A 14,470-nucleotide genomic window follows, 5' to 3' on the forward strand; every position below is an offset into this window, starting at 1 on the left:
ATTGATATTGCTATCATGCAGCACTTATTCACCAATAACCTGTTCACTAATGCTCAGTTTGGGTTCAGTTAGGACCACTCGGCTCTGGATCTCATTACAGCCTTGTCCAAACATGGTCAAAAGAGCTGAATTCCAGAGGTGAAGCGAGTGACTGCCCTTGACATCAAGGCAGCATTTGACCGAGTATAGCATCAAGGAGCCCTAGTAAAATTGAAGTCAATGGGAATCAGGGGAAAACTCTCCACTGGCTGGAGTCATACCTAGCACAAAGGAAGATGGTTGTGGTTGTTGGAGGTCAATCATTCCAGCCACAAGGCATCACTGCAGGAATTCCTCATAGCAGTGTCCTAGGCCCAGCCATCTTCAGCTGCTTGAACAATGATCTTCCCTCCATCATGTCAGAAGGAGCGATGTTTGCTGATGATTGCAGTGTTCAGTTCCATTCACAACTCCTCAGAAAATGAAAGTCTATGCCTGCATGCAGCAAGACCTGGTCAACATTCAGGCTTGGGCTGATAAGTGGCAAGTAACATTCATGCCAGGCAATGACCATCTCCAACAAGCGAGAATCTAACCAATTCCCCTTGATATTCAACGGCATTACCATCATCGAATCTCCCACCATCAACATCCTGGGGGTCACCATTGACCAGAAACTTAACTGGAACAGCTACATAAATATCGTAGCTACTAGAGCAGATCAGAGGCTGGGTATTCTGCGGCGAGTATCTCAACTCCCGACTCCCCAAAGCCTTTCCACAATCTACAAGGCACAAGTCACGAGTGAGATGGAATACTCTCAACTTGCCTGGATGAGTGCAGCTCCAACAAGTCTCAAGAAGTTCGACACCATCCAGGACAAAGCAGCCCGCTTGATTGGCACCCCATCCACCACCTTCAAAATTCACTCCCTCCACCACCGGTGCACCATGGCTGTAGTGTGTACCTTCTATAAAATGCACTGCAGCAACTCGCTACAGCTCCTTCGGCAGCACCTCCCAACCCCCTGACCTCTACCACCTAGAAAGTCAAGGGCAGCAGGCATGGGAGCACCATCACCTGCAAGTTACACATCTTCCTGACCTGGAAATATATCTCTGTTCCTTCATCATCACTGGGTCAAAGTCCCTAATAGCACTGTGGGAGTACCTTCACCACAAGGAGTGCAGCAGTTCAGGAAGGCAGCTCAACACCACCTTCTCAAGGCCAATTGGCCATGGGCAATAAATGCTGGCCTTACCAGCGACACCCACATCCCAGGACGAATAAAAAAATGCTCTGCACTTTAGGAAAACCTGACATCTGGTAAAAGTATTGTGCTCTCCAATGTGGTTAGGAATAGGCTGATTAGAGTTACCCCTGACAAATAAGGTTTCGTGTCACTTGCTTGATAACTCAGCATACAGCACATTAGCTTATTTGAGAGAGATCATTGGTTAATAGCTTGGAATGATTGGTGGCACATAAGTTCAAAGCCATTGTCACTTTCAGAGCCACTGGCAGAGCTGTCCCGTGATGGTGGATGCCTGAAGGTGCAGATTGAGATGACATAACTCGGTCACTGCTTAATTTAGGAAACATAGGCAAATACCCTAACATACCGAGGTAGCTCTAACTAGGGCTTTTAGACCCTGCACCTGATGCAATGAACAGTATGGACAGAACACCTCTGGTGTAGTTGTATGTGTCTCCAATCCATCCTCAGAAATGCCTCTTCTTCCTCCAGGAGTGCAAAAGAAATTCTATCCTTAGATATTTGGTTGCTGCAAACTAAAACTGCAGCTTGCAGAAAAACAAGTAAAAAAGAAACTACAAAAGATGGCCAATAGTGGAAAATAATGTCACAGTAAGAAGGCAAAGGGAATCTGGAAAGAGTTAACAAACTTCACACTCTACATGGAATACATTTAAGAAATCAACTGTCAATGGCCAGAATATCCCTGCCATCCAGCAAACATTTTACATGGATATGTATGCACCAGATGCATACTCCACAAAAAAGCATGGCAAATCAATAATTAAAATAAATAAATCTCCATATCTGGGGCTTTAATGAAATGCTAGCAGGCTCTATACAGCGCATGCCTGCCCTTATTTATCTTTCTCGCCAGGAAATTACGTATCTTAAATATCAGGTGAAATACAGTGCCAAGGCCTTCATGCCCGACTTTTACTTGTCGAAACAGAACCATAAGAAGAAAATCTACCTCATTGTTCGAATTATACATTTTACTAAAAGTCCAAAATTTAGCAAATTACTACTTTTGTCCAAACTAATTACAGAATTATATTTCAAAGCATAGACAGCATAGTATTGTACACAAGTCCACTTCAATAGATGATAGACTTCTTACCCTCTGGAAACACCACCTCCATCACTGATTATTTTAACTTGCTTCACAGCACCATACCTTGTAAAGAAGCCTCTCATTTCATCTTCACCCATCTATAATAGAAAAAGTTCAGCAGCATTTTTTGACTGGAAGACAATCAATATTTGTTAAAAATATAGAACAAATACTTGTGGCTTCACTGACAAAATATTTAGACAATCTCAACATTTACTTTGAGTCTGCTCTGCTTGCAAGACCAAAATAATTATTATGATGCATTAGTTTAGTGCAGTTTGTACCCTTTCCTCATCCCACTCTTTAGGTCCAAGTCACCATTTCCTCCAAACAAGTGCTCACAGACAAAAAAAGACTTGAATTTTTATAGCATCTTTCACGACTTCAGGACATGCCAAAGCGCTTTACAGCCAATTAAGTACTTTTGACATGTAGTCACTGTTGTAATGTAGGAAACGTGGCAGCCAACTGCGCACAGCAAGCTCTCAAACAGCAATCTATTTTTAGTGATGCTGCTTGAGGGATAAATACTGGTCACGGCACCAGGGATAACTTCCCAGCTCTTGTGCCCTGGGATCCTTTACACCCGCCTGAGCACGCAGACGGGGCCTCGGTTCAACATCTCAGCCAAAAGTAGGCACCTCTGGCAGTGCAGCACACCCTCAGCACTGTATTAGAGTGTCAGCCTAGATCTTGTGGATAAGTCTCTGGAGTGGGACATGAACCCACAATCTTCTGACTCAAGAGACAAGTGCGCTACCCACGGCCGACACTCAAAATGATATTGTAAATGTTAAAGCTGTAGTGAGCAACCATCCCTTTGATTTTCCCTCCTTCCTGTGTATCAGGATAGCATGGTATGATTTATTCTCTTCCTCCCCTCTCAAATAAAGTACAACTTGCTACTTGGTTGTTTTTGTGCAAAAAAAAAAATTCTAGCCATCCAGTAGTTCCAATAATACAGTAACTTACTAAATGGTCTGAATTTCAGTGAAACATTTACATTGTGCTCAGAAATTGTATGCTAGCCTTAGTAAGGCAGTCTATCGAATGGAGGGAAAGCTTGACCTGATGCAAAAATGTATTACTTCTTGCTATCATACCAGATGACAGATAGAAAGACAAACACACCGATAAAAATACGGGCCAGGAGCTCGAAAAAAAACGGGCCACAGAAGGGTGTTCAAGTACAGATTATAAAATGACTCATTGTATGATGGAAATATTAAATGAGTACTTTGCATCAGTATTCGCCTTTGAAGAATATGCTCAAATATTAGAATTTAATACTAGTTTATCAGTAACATTAACAGATAAGCATAGTGTTTTAGAAAGAATTAAGAACTTAAAAATAGATAGAGCAGCTGGGCTGGATGATATCCACCCGAGGGTCCACAGGGAAATGGGACATTTGCTGTGTGAACTCCTGACCTGTATTTTTACTAGCTCATAGCACTCTGGAATAGTTCCTACAGATTGGAAGGGGGCTAATGTAGTCCCCATTTTTAAAAAAGGTGACAAGGTAGTCCTGGGTAACCATAGGCCCATCAGTTTAACATCAGTAATAAGCAAGATGCGTGAAAGCATCATAAGGGATGCAATATATGAATACTTGGATAGGAAGGGAGATATTAGAGACACCAAACATGGCTTCATAAAAAAAAAAGTCACGTCTCACAAATCTAATTGTATTTTTTGAAGTTACAAAGTTGGTGGATGAGGGAAGCACAGTAGACATTGTCTACTTAGATTTCCAATAATCTTGTGACAAGGTACCACAAAAGATGCTTCTCTATAAGATCAGAGCCTCTGGTATTCGTGGAAATATATTGAGCTGGACACAGAACTGGCTGGCAAGACGCAGGCAAAGAGTAGTTATTGATGGATTTGGATTTGCTTATGATTGAGGTTTACAAGATAATGGGCCCAAGTTTCCACATGATTTGCGCCTGATTTTTTTTTTTTTTTGGAGCAACTGGTGGAGAACGTACTATCTTAGAAATCGCAATTCTCCCCATTTTTTTTCTGCAGTTCTAGTCAGGTAGAACAGTTCTACTTTGGAACAGAATTTTTTTCTTAAAAAGGGGGCGTGTCCGGCCACTGACGCCTGATTTCAAAGTTTCCACAGTGAAAACGTACTCCAAACTAACTTAGAATGGAGCAAGTGAAGATTTTTGTAGAACTGAAAAAACCTGTTCTACACATTAAAAAATCAGGCGCAGGTTACAAATTAGGCGTCCAGAACGAGGGGGGGGGGGGGGGAAGGGAAGTCATTAAATTCTATAATAAATCCTTATTTATACTTCTACAAATATTATACAAATAAATCCAACCTGAATAAACATTTATAAGCAAAGAAAAGATTAAATAAACCATCTTCCTACCTGTGTGAAAGTGCTTCAGGCAGGCCTTTCGGGACCGAAGGCTGAACGGGCCGGCCCAAGACTTCGGGCAGGGCCTGTCCCCAGCACCAGATTTACAGGTAGGTGGCGTCGGGTCAGGTGGGGGAGGGAGAGAGAGGGGGAAGGTCAGGTGGGGGAGGGAGAGAGAGGGGGAAGGTCAGGTGGGGGAGGGAGAGAGAGGGGGAAGGTCAGGTGGGGGAGGGAGAGAGAGGGGGAAGGTCAGGTGGGGGAGGGAGAGAGAGGGGGAAGGTCAGGTGGGGGAGGGAGAGAGAGGGGGAAGGTCAGGTGGGGGAGGGAGAGAGAGGGGGAAGGTCAGGTGGGGGAGGGAGAGAGAGGGGGAAGGTCAGGTGGGGGAGGGAGAGAGAGGGGGAAGGTCAGGTGGGGGAGGGAGAGAGAGGGGGAAGGTCAGGTGGGGGAGGGAGAGAGAGGGGGAAGGTCAGGTGGGGGAGGGAGAGAGAGGGGGAAGGTCAGGTGGGGGAGGGAGAGAGAGGGGGAAGGTCAGGTGGGGGAGGGAGAGAGAGGGGGAAGGTCAGGTGGGGGAGGGAGAGAGAGGGGGAAGGTCAGGTGGGGGAGGGAGAGAGAGGGGGAAGGTCAGGTGGGGGAGGGAGAGAGAGGGGGAAGGTCAGGTGGGGGAGGGAGAGAGAGGGGGAAGGTCAGGTGGGGGAGGGAGAGAGAGGGGGGAGGTCAGGTGGGGGAGGGAGAGAGAGGGGGGAGGTCAGGTGGGGGAGGGAGAGAGAGGGGGAAGGTCAGGTGGGGGAGGGAGAGAGAGGGGGAAGGTCAGGTGGGGGAGGGAGAGAGAGGGGGAAGGTCAGGTGGGGGAGGGAGAGAGAGGGGGAAGGTCAGGTGGGGGAGGGAGAGAGAGGGGGAAGGTCAGGTGGGGGAGGGAGAGAGAGGGGGAAGGTCAGGTGGGGGAGGGAGAGAGAGGGGGAAGGTCAGGTGGGGGAGGGAGAGAGAGGGGGAAGGTCAGGTGGGGGAGGGAGAGAGAGGGGGAAGGTCAGGTGGGGGAGGGAGAGAGAGGGGGAAGGTCAGGTGGGGGAGGGAGAGAGAGGGGGAAGGTCAGGTGGGGGAGGGAGAGAGAGGGGGAAGGTCAGGTGGGGGAGGGAGAGAGAGGGGGGAGGTCAGGTGGGGGAGGGAGAGAGAGGGGGGAGGTCAGGTGGGGGAGGGAGAGAGAGGGGGAAGGTCAGGTGGGGGAGGGAGAGAGAGGGGGAAGGTCAGGTGGGGGAGGGAGAGAGAGGGGGAAGGTCAGGTGGGGGAGGGAGAGAGAGGGGGAAGGTCAGGTGGGGGAGGGAGAGAGAGGGGGAAGGTCAGGTGGGGGAGGGAGAGAGAGGGGGAAGGTCAGGTGGGGGAGGGAGAGAGAGGGGGAAGGTCAGGTGGGGGAGGGAGAGAGAGGGGGAAGGTCAGGTGGGGGAGGGAGAGAGAGGGGGAAGGTCAGGTGGGGGAGGGAGAGAGAGGGGGAAGGTCAGGTGGGGGAGGGAGAGAGAGGGGGAAGGTCAGGTGGGGGAGGGAGAGAGAGGGGGAAGGTCAGGTGGGGGAGGGAGAGAGAGGGGGAAGGTCAGGTGGGGGAGGGAGAGAGAGGGGGGAGGGAGAGAGAGGGGGGAGGGAGAGAGAGGGGGAAGGTCAGGTGGGGGAGGGAGAGAGAGGGGGAAGGTCAGGTGGGGGAGGGAGAGAGGTGGGGGAAGGTCAGGTGGGGGAGGGAGAGAGGTGGGGGAAGGTCAGGTGGGGGAGGGAGAGAGGTGGGGGAGGGAGAGAGGTGGGGGAGGGAGAGAGAGGGGGAAGGTCAGGTGGGGGAGGGAGAGAGAGGGGGAAGGTCAGGTGGGGGAGGGAGAGAGAGGGGGAAGGTCAGGTGGGGGAGGGAGAGAGAGGGGGAAGGTCAGGTGGGGGAGGGAGGGAGAGGGGGAAGGTCAGGTGGGGGAGGGAGAGGGGGAAGGTCAGGTGGGGGAGGGAGAGGTCAGGTCGGATCCAGTCCGGGGGGGGGGGGGGGGGGAAGCGGAGCAGGAGCGCGGGTCGGGGCCAGTCGGGGGGGGGGGGGGGGAGGCGGGGGAGCGGGAGCAGGAGCGCGGATCGGGGCCAGTCGGGGCGGGGGGGGGGAGCGGGAGCAGGATCGGGTCCAGTCGGGACATAAAACTGAATTAAAATAGCCCAGTTTCCTACGATTGTGGAGTGGGGTGCGGGAAGGCGGAGGAGAAGGAGGAAGAGTTCACTTTCAAGTGATTAGGTAGTAAGCTATGTACTGGTTAATTCTGATCATTGACATTTTGAGGGAAGGTAAAAGGGACATTAGGAATATTATTTTGCAATGCAGAGAGAAATGTAGGTACAGTACTTGGCCCAAAGTGTGCTATTTAGAACTGAGCAGCATGAATGCTATTCCACATTGCGAAAGAATGTTAGTAGATTCCTTTTTGCTCATTCTTCAGATTTTAAAAAGTGATGCTGGTGTCAATGATCATGTAACAGAACCCTTCCCCCGCCCCCACCCCCCAACCACCCCCACAGTAGAAAATAAATTTGTTAAAAGATGTCGGGGAAGATTTACAGGTTACTCCCAAAAAACAAAGTAATCAAGGCAACCAAGTCGCTCGCCCGAGGACATAAGCATGATGTACGAACCATCCAGGTTCAATAACGTCCATTTGTTAGTGCCCTGGAAGCTTTAGTACAGGAGAAGAACATGTCCTTCCCATCGAATAGAAGGGTGCACTGCCACATTAACAGGCAAGGATGGTTGGAGGTAGTGAAGTGCATCAATGCAAGAAGTTTATCAATGCAAGAAGTTTAGATCCTCGGACATAGAAGCAGTGCAGAAAAATGTTCAAAGACCTGACCAGAGCTGCTATGGCAAGACGGCTATTCACAGTTGTCAGCACTGTCCTTTACTACTTTTGCACACACCTAATGCTTCTCCACAACAGCCAACTATTGTACCCTCATACCCAGATGTTCACAACTTTTTCAGCACGCCACTTTACACTTCCCTTTCACTTGCAGGACAAACTTGCATACAATGCCAGGGAGAAGACACGCGCCATAGGAGGGACACCATCCTTTCAAGTCCTCACATCTACAGAAGAGAGTCATTAATATCCTAGGCAGAGGGAGAGCTAAAGCAGTTCTAGATGTTGAGGCGGGAGGAAATGAACCACAGGGTACTTGGTCCTAGAGCCATTCTAACTATGCCCCTTACTCAATCTGCATCACACCCTGGTGCTACATTGGCCAAACATTCTTTTACAAGAATATATTATTGCCTTCTATCCCCCTCTTTCCAGGTCCTGCAGATGTTCTTGGCCTATTAACAATAAGGACCAGGAGAAAATTCCAATTGAAGATGCACCATCACTCACATTTAAAAGCACTAGCTCAGAAATTGGCACTCTGACCCTTAGTGAGCAAAAGGGGTCCACATTGGATGAAGCACAAGCATGCAGGAGCAAAAGGAGGACGGTGCAGGACATAGTTCACCAGAGGATGAGCTAGCATCTTGGTCCTGCTGTAAATGGCACAGACGTTGACTTTTAGGGCTCAGAAAAATTGTAGCTGCACACCAAGAATTGTAAGGTGCACTGAAGTGCTTGTCAGGGGAGGGGGGTGCACCATGTTGGGCAATGTGGAAGAGTCTACTTCCAACTTGTGTGTAGTGCTCATGTATGGCATCAAGTTACTGCAGTCGACCATGGAGCTTGTCATCATTTGCATACAGACAGAGATTGCCAGTGGTACCTCGCGAGAAGCGCATGCGGTCTTCTGAGGAGGCAGCATGCCTTCTCCTTTGCCACCCTCTTGTCCTGTAAAGTCAGCTGGGCCAGACTGTCCCGGTAGCAGCCGAGATGCTAGTCTGCAGTGAGATCTCAAGCCCGAGCACCTCGAGACGCCAACCACAGCCATCTCAAGTGCCCAAATTGGAGGCATAGCAGCGTTCTGCCTCCCAAACTTAAGCCATTGGAAACCTCTTAGGAGTACTAAAGTAGGTAGAAGAACACAAGACAGACAACTAGGGGGTTGCACCAGGGTGATCAGTAGTTTATGGAAGTTTTAAAGTTCATTGTAAATAACATTTTTACAGAATTCTATGTATGCTTCAGGAAGGCCTTAGAGAGGGTGCAGAAGGGATTTACTAGAATAGTACCAAGGATGAGGGACTTCCATTATGTGGAGAAACTGGAGAAGTTGTTAAGTTAAAGAGGTTGTTCTCCTTGGAGCATAGAAGATTAATGGTTTTGCTAGGAGTAAATAAGGAGAAGCTCGTTCCAGTAGCAGAAGGGTCAGTGAACAGAGGGCACAGATTTAAGGTGATTGGCAAAAGAACCAGAGGCGGCATGAGGAAGCAAATGTTCACACAACGAGTAGTTGTGATCTAGAATGGGCCAAGTGGAGCCTCCTCACACACTGCTCCTCAATGAACTGCAGGTATGAAGTTCTTAGCCTGTACACTCTAGTGGGAAAATGCCTCCTGTGAGCTTCCCTCCTGCCTCGTCCATTTGGAGCTACATGTCCCTGAACGCTACCTTGTTTCTACTCCTTCTGCCAAAAAAGACATTCCAGGCACCACACTCACTAAATCCCAACAGAACTTTGCTAGATGCTCCTGGTCAAAAGTACTCTGCAGACTTACCAAATTACTTTCTGAAACAGTTCCTTAAGCTAAAACTCCCCAAAACACAAAAGCAGCACACTCGCAGTCAAAATAAACTAACCAGTAATTTGGTTGAGGGCAGCTGATGATCATTTAAATTCTGCCAAAAATGGAGCTCTCTTGCAGTTCCTGCTCATGATTTCTATGACTCTTTTAGAATGTACAAATTGGACAGCATAGCTAATTAAAACTGCATAAGCGTATATGCTTAAATAGGCATTGCCAATTTCAACCAGGTGTGCTGGAGATCTAAAAGGTGGCCCGACCCAAATGCCAACAGGCATATTTTCAGCACAGAACAGGCATGTGAGATGGTGATCAGATTTTTGGGGTCATGACACTCACCTATGATGGTAAAACAGACATGCGAATTGAAAATCATCTCCCAATTCAGTTTCTTTTTAAATTATACTGCCAGGTCTTAAATTGGAATGTTTCAACGGGGCAAGTCCCTGGCCATCAGCATACTAATATACATGCAACATAATTAGCACAATAATGTTCAATGCCATGGAAAAAAGGAAAGTGCAGGTCTGTTCAGTTCCTAATTTGAGCCTTGTTGTTTGGGTTATTGCTAAATTAAGGCTGTGGCTTCTTCCAGCAGTGGAGAGGAAAACAAAAATTAGGTACCATTGGCCTCTTGGCCATGGAGATGCAAAACTGAAAGGTTAATTTTTAGCGTAACTTTTTTATCCAATGAAAAACTCTTAAAATCAAATGGAATGAATGCCCTAGAATAAAGTTTGATCAGTGTATTTTTTTTTACATGAATAAACAGTACTGTTCAGTTATTGCCATAGCTTTTTGCATCTGCTATTTTTATGCTACACTTATTTACACAAAACACATTTTAAGATGCTAATATATTTTTCAGTGTTCTATTATTTCTCAATTGCTTTACCAGTAAAGTAGCACTTCTGCTATTCTGCCATTTTAGATATGGGTGGATTGAACAGGCAGCAAACTTTCTCATCTACTGTACATGATGCTATACTGTGGATAAAAGAGGAAATGCAGGTTGTTTCATATAGCTAGCCAAACAGGTTTACAACTGTCACAAATTAAAATTCCAATTAAAAAACAAAAATTAGCATATCACAGCATACCTCAAAATCAATTCCACCAACAAAAATTGTGTTCGGCATGATTCTTCCACTTGGCAAGACATATCTTCGATTCACTGTGGGTGCTGCTAAAGACTGACTCTCCAGTTCCTGACTGACATCACTATCTTGTGCTTCAATGATTCTTCCGGACTGAAAAGAAGAGAAATGTTTAGGAATTCACAAAAGAATTGGTAACTTTTCACTCTTACCACCTTAGATGCATTCAGATCAATATTCAAGACTGTGCAAAATGGCAATTTACAGGTTTCCATATGAAGCTGTTGCCCGATACATCGGTGTTAATGACAGAACCAAAAATGGCTGGTCTCCATGAAGTGAACCAGTAGCATCTCCTGCTAGACTATTAAAATGATATAGATTTACTGGTATTTTACATTAAAATTACTTCCCCAACACTTTAAAGAAGAATTCTTAAGACACAAAAGGTCGTTTTGTACTATGAATTCAACCAGAGATATGCAAAACGTAGGAATTCTAAACATTAACACTGGGTACTAATAGCAGAAAAGTTTCCATGCCCTAGCATTAACATTTGTCACATTGAGCATAAAGCTCATGCCACTTTTTCCATACAAATAAGTTTCTTATTCAGGTTGGACCTCTGAGATCTTGGATTCCCCTACCAATGACAAAATTTGCATTGCCAGAAGGGTAAAAGAGCAGGAACTACAGAATGGTTGGAGGTAATTGATTCTATTTGAATAAAAATATACAAAGTAGATCATGTCAATTACCTATACAGATATGGTCATCTTCCACATTCTGCGACTGCAGTTCAATCTCTCCATACACACGGTTGGATTGTCATAATGGTACAGGTTGAACCTTCCTTATCCGGAACCTGGCCTGTTCTGGATAAGGGATTTTTCCAGACTAGGGGTGATCACATTAAATTGGATGGTACAGGTACTGAGCAAGGGGATCTTGGGGCTGGGAGTGCGGCAGAGAGATCATGATTGGGGGGGGGGGGGGGGGGGGGGAGGGGCGGGGTAGATCGCGGGGTCAGGTCAGTGATTGCGGGAGTCAGCAGCAAGGAAGGGCTTCAATGTGTTCATGTCGGAGTTCTGCGCATGTGCCATCCGGTGGCTGGACGAAGGGTGGTTCCAGATAAGGGCTTTCTGGATAAGGGAGATTCAACCTGTACACTCATTTACGAATATGGGAACACAGAGCAGTCACCTTCATCAATCAGTCTCCATTTCTATTCTGCATCCCCAGTTTGAAAAGAAAGACAGAGTTCACACAAGGAATTAAAACAGACATTTAAGGGCACCAAACAGAGAACCAAAGAGCAGGGAGCTTTGTATTTGGAGACTCAGATTTCAAAGAATAAGGAACAGTTATGGTAGGAAACCCAACATTCTTCCGATCACCAGTCAGATTCAGTTGACAAATTATGTAGGTAATGCATTGTAAAAGCATTCAAGTCATTCTCTAGATATCTGTAAGAGTCCCTTTGTACATATAAGGCTCAAGTTTCAGCCCGAGTTGCTCCTATTTTTTGGAGCAACTAGTTTAGAATGGAGTATCTTAGAAATTGCAATTCTCGGCAGTAAGTTTGCTCCAGTTCTAGTGAGTTAGAATAGTTTCTTTTTAGAGCAGATTTTTTTTTACCAAAAGGGGGCATGTACAGCCACTTACACCGGTTTTGCAAGTTTAGGCAGCGAAAACTTACTCCAAACTAACTTAGAACGGAGTAAGTGTAGATTTTTGTATGCTCTACACTTAGAAATCAGGCGTAGGGATCGAGAGATTGGGGGGGGGGGGGGGGGGGGGGGGGAAAAGAGGGTCCAAACATTAAACACTTCACTTTTACATATAAAGAGCCATCACTAATAAATGATAAATAAATTTTAAAAAAATGTTTTTTTTTTAAATCACTCAATGAATAAAAAATTATTTCTACTCACCTACTGCAGCACTGGGGAGAAGGGTGGGGCTGAAAGGGAGATGAACGGGGAGGGAGAGGATGAACAGGGGGAGGGGGGGAGAAAAAAAAGAGAAAAGAAGCTGAACAGGCCCCGCCGAGATCTTAGAGCTAGGGTCCGCATGCTGCCAATGCCAGGCTGCCACCGACTCTTCAGGCGGGGACCGCCCCCAGCGAGAGGCCATGCAGGCGGGCCCTGCTGCCGCCAACGAAGCCGGGCCCCGCCGAGGACTTCGGGCTGGGCCCGCACACAGAAGACGCCAGCCACCGACGACGACTCTTCGGGCGGGGCCTGCCCCCAGCAAGAGGCTGGGCGGGCCCCGCCAAAGACGAAGTAAGATGTGTCAGGCCACTCAGCCCGGGATAGGGGAGACGTCCCTTCGGCCTGGGATAGGGTCGTCGCCCGGGAGACGAGATGCGCTGGGAGGGGCGGGAGCCATTGCGCATGCAGGTAGCCTCCACTGCGCATGCGCGCAGCTGCCGGCACCGTTTTTGGCGCAGGGCTGTAGCCCCGCCCCCAGAAGCTGCTGCTGTGCCGCGTCGAGCTAGAAATGGGCCTACAGCTATCTGAGAATCGCGAGGTAAGTATTCGGCGCAATTTTTATTCTACAAATTAGATGGGCCTCTCCGATGTGCGCCGTTCTAGTGGGTGTCCGAAACTTGAGCCCATATACACACATAAATAACACAAGAATAATAAACTTTACTTCTTTCCTTATGGATCACAATATGCTGAAGATCTAACATAATGCAATACATTCTGCTACCAAGTTTGCTAAATGTTTAGAAATGGTTTTATTATTAGGTATACCAATCTGCATCAATTGGCAAATACCCCTCATTCTTCTATACAGAATGTAAAGTTTCTGAACAAACTATTTTTGGAACAAGGCTGTGCATGGCCCAGTAACAAACTGAACAGCAATCATCATAGTCCTAAAGGAAGTTTATGACAAGAAAGCAGTTTTGAATACATCTGACATAAATGTATCATAAAAAAGTTCAAATACATTGGGAGGAATTTTAACCTCCCCCCCACCCCCCTGCAGGATGAGCAGGAGGGAAAAAGGGTTTAAAAAAAAATTCGGTTTAACCGGAACAGGTTGGGAGCTCAGCAAGTAACCTGCACTAGAAGGGGTCAGGAATTATAATATTTATTGAGGCTACGTGCCTCAGATTTCAACAGCCATGCAGATTTAATAGCTGTGGAGCAGGATTCCTAGGTCTCGAGGAAGCCAGGCTGCTGAAAGGAGGCAGGTGCTGCTGAATCCAGCAGATTCATGCTTTTCCAGGACTGCTCTTGTGCCAGGAGGAGCTCCCCAAAGTTTCCCTGCCTCCCTCCCCATGATCAGTCGATCACCCCGTGATCTGAACTTCAGCCCTCCCGCGATCCGCCATCGATTCGCAATCCCTCCCTCCTCGCAACCCCCCCCCAGGCGATCTCTTCCCCTGTACCCTCCGCAAACTATCTTTCTCGCGCCACCCCCACCAATCTCTCCGGTCCTCGGCTGGGGCCTACAACCGCAGGCCTTCCCATCTGACAATTGGCCAGAAAACAGGCGGGAAACAAAAAAATTCAAATTTTATTTTTATGCCCCCTTGTTCTGCCCTCTCCCAAAGAAAATAATTTCTATCTACCCTATCTAATCCTTTAATCATCTTAGAATACCGGAGTTAGATCCCCCCTTAATGTTCTATATTCGAGGAATTATAAGCCTCGCCTATACAAACTGTCGTCATAATTTAACCCTTTTAACTTGATACTTTGTTAGAATTTTGTTGTAACAATATACCAGCCCTTTCAACAGGTTTCATTAGTTACAATTTTGTGAAGAAAAATATAAACACTGGCATTTAATAAACTAATGAGACTTTTCAATGAGACACAAACACTGCCACCTCCTTACCCCAGCCACCACAATTCTCTACTTGAAGAACTGAGAAAAAGTTCATTTGTATAAATTCAAGATGTTCATTTCACATATTGGATGTATTCTGAATGGATGCTATTTTTGCCACCACCAGAATTTAGC

At 46.9% G+C, this 14,470-nt stretch overlaps 1 protein-coding gene across 8 annotated transcripts in view; it reads right to left on the reverse strand.

The window, feature by feature from the left end:
• The window catches only part of dazl (deleted in azoospermia-like), a 160,051-nt gene that overhangs the window by 132,509 nt on the left and 13,072 nt on the right, over positions 1 to 14,470 (reverse strand). For all 8 annotated transcript variants that reach the window (XM_070881249.1, XM_070881246.1, XM_070881247.1 and 5 more), the window contains 2 exons: positions 10,490 to 10,639; positions 2,355 to 2,446 (listed from right to left, as the gene is read on the reverse strand). In XM_070881249.1, coding sequence (XP_070737350.1) covers positions 2,355 to 2,446; positions 10,490 to 10,639 — 242 coding nt within the window. The remainder of the gene's footprint in view (positions 1 to 2,354; positions 2,447 to 10,489; positions 10,640 to 14,470) is intronic.

Source organism: Pristiophorus japonicus, chromosome 5 (genome assembly GCF_044704955.1).
Source record: "Pristiophorus japonicus isolate sPriJap1 chromosome 5, sPriJap1.hap1, whole genome shotgun sequence".
Lineage (NCBI taxonomy): Eukaryota > Metazoa > Chordata > Chondrichthyes > Pristiophoridae > Pristiophorus > Pristiophorus japonicus.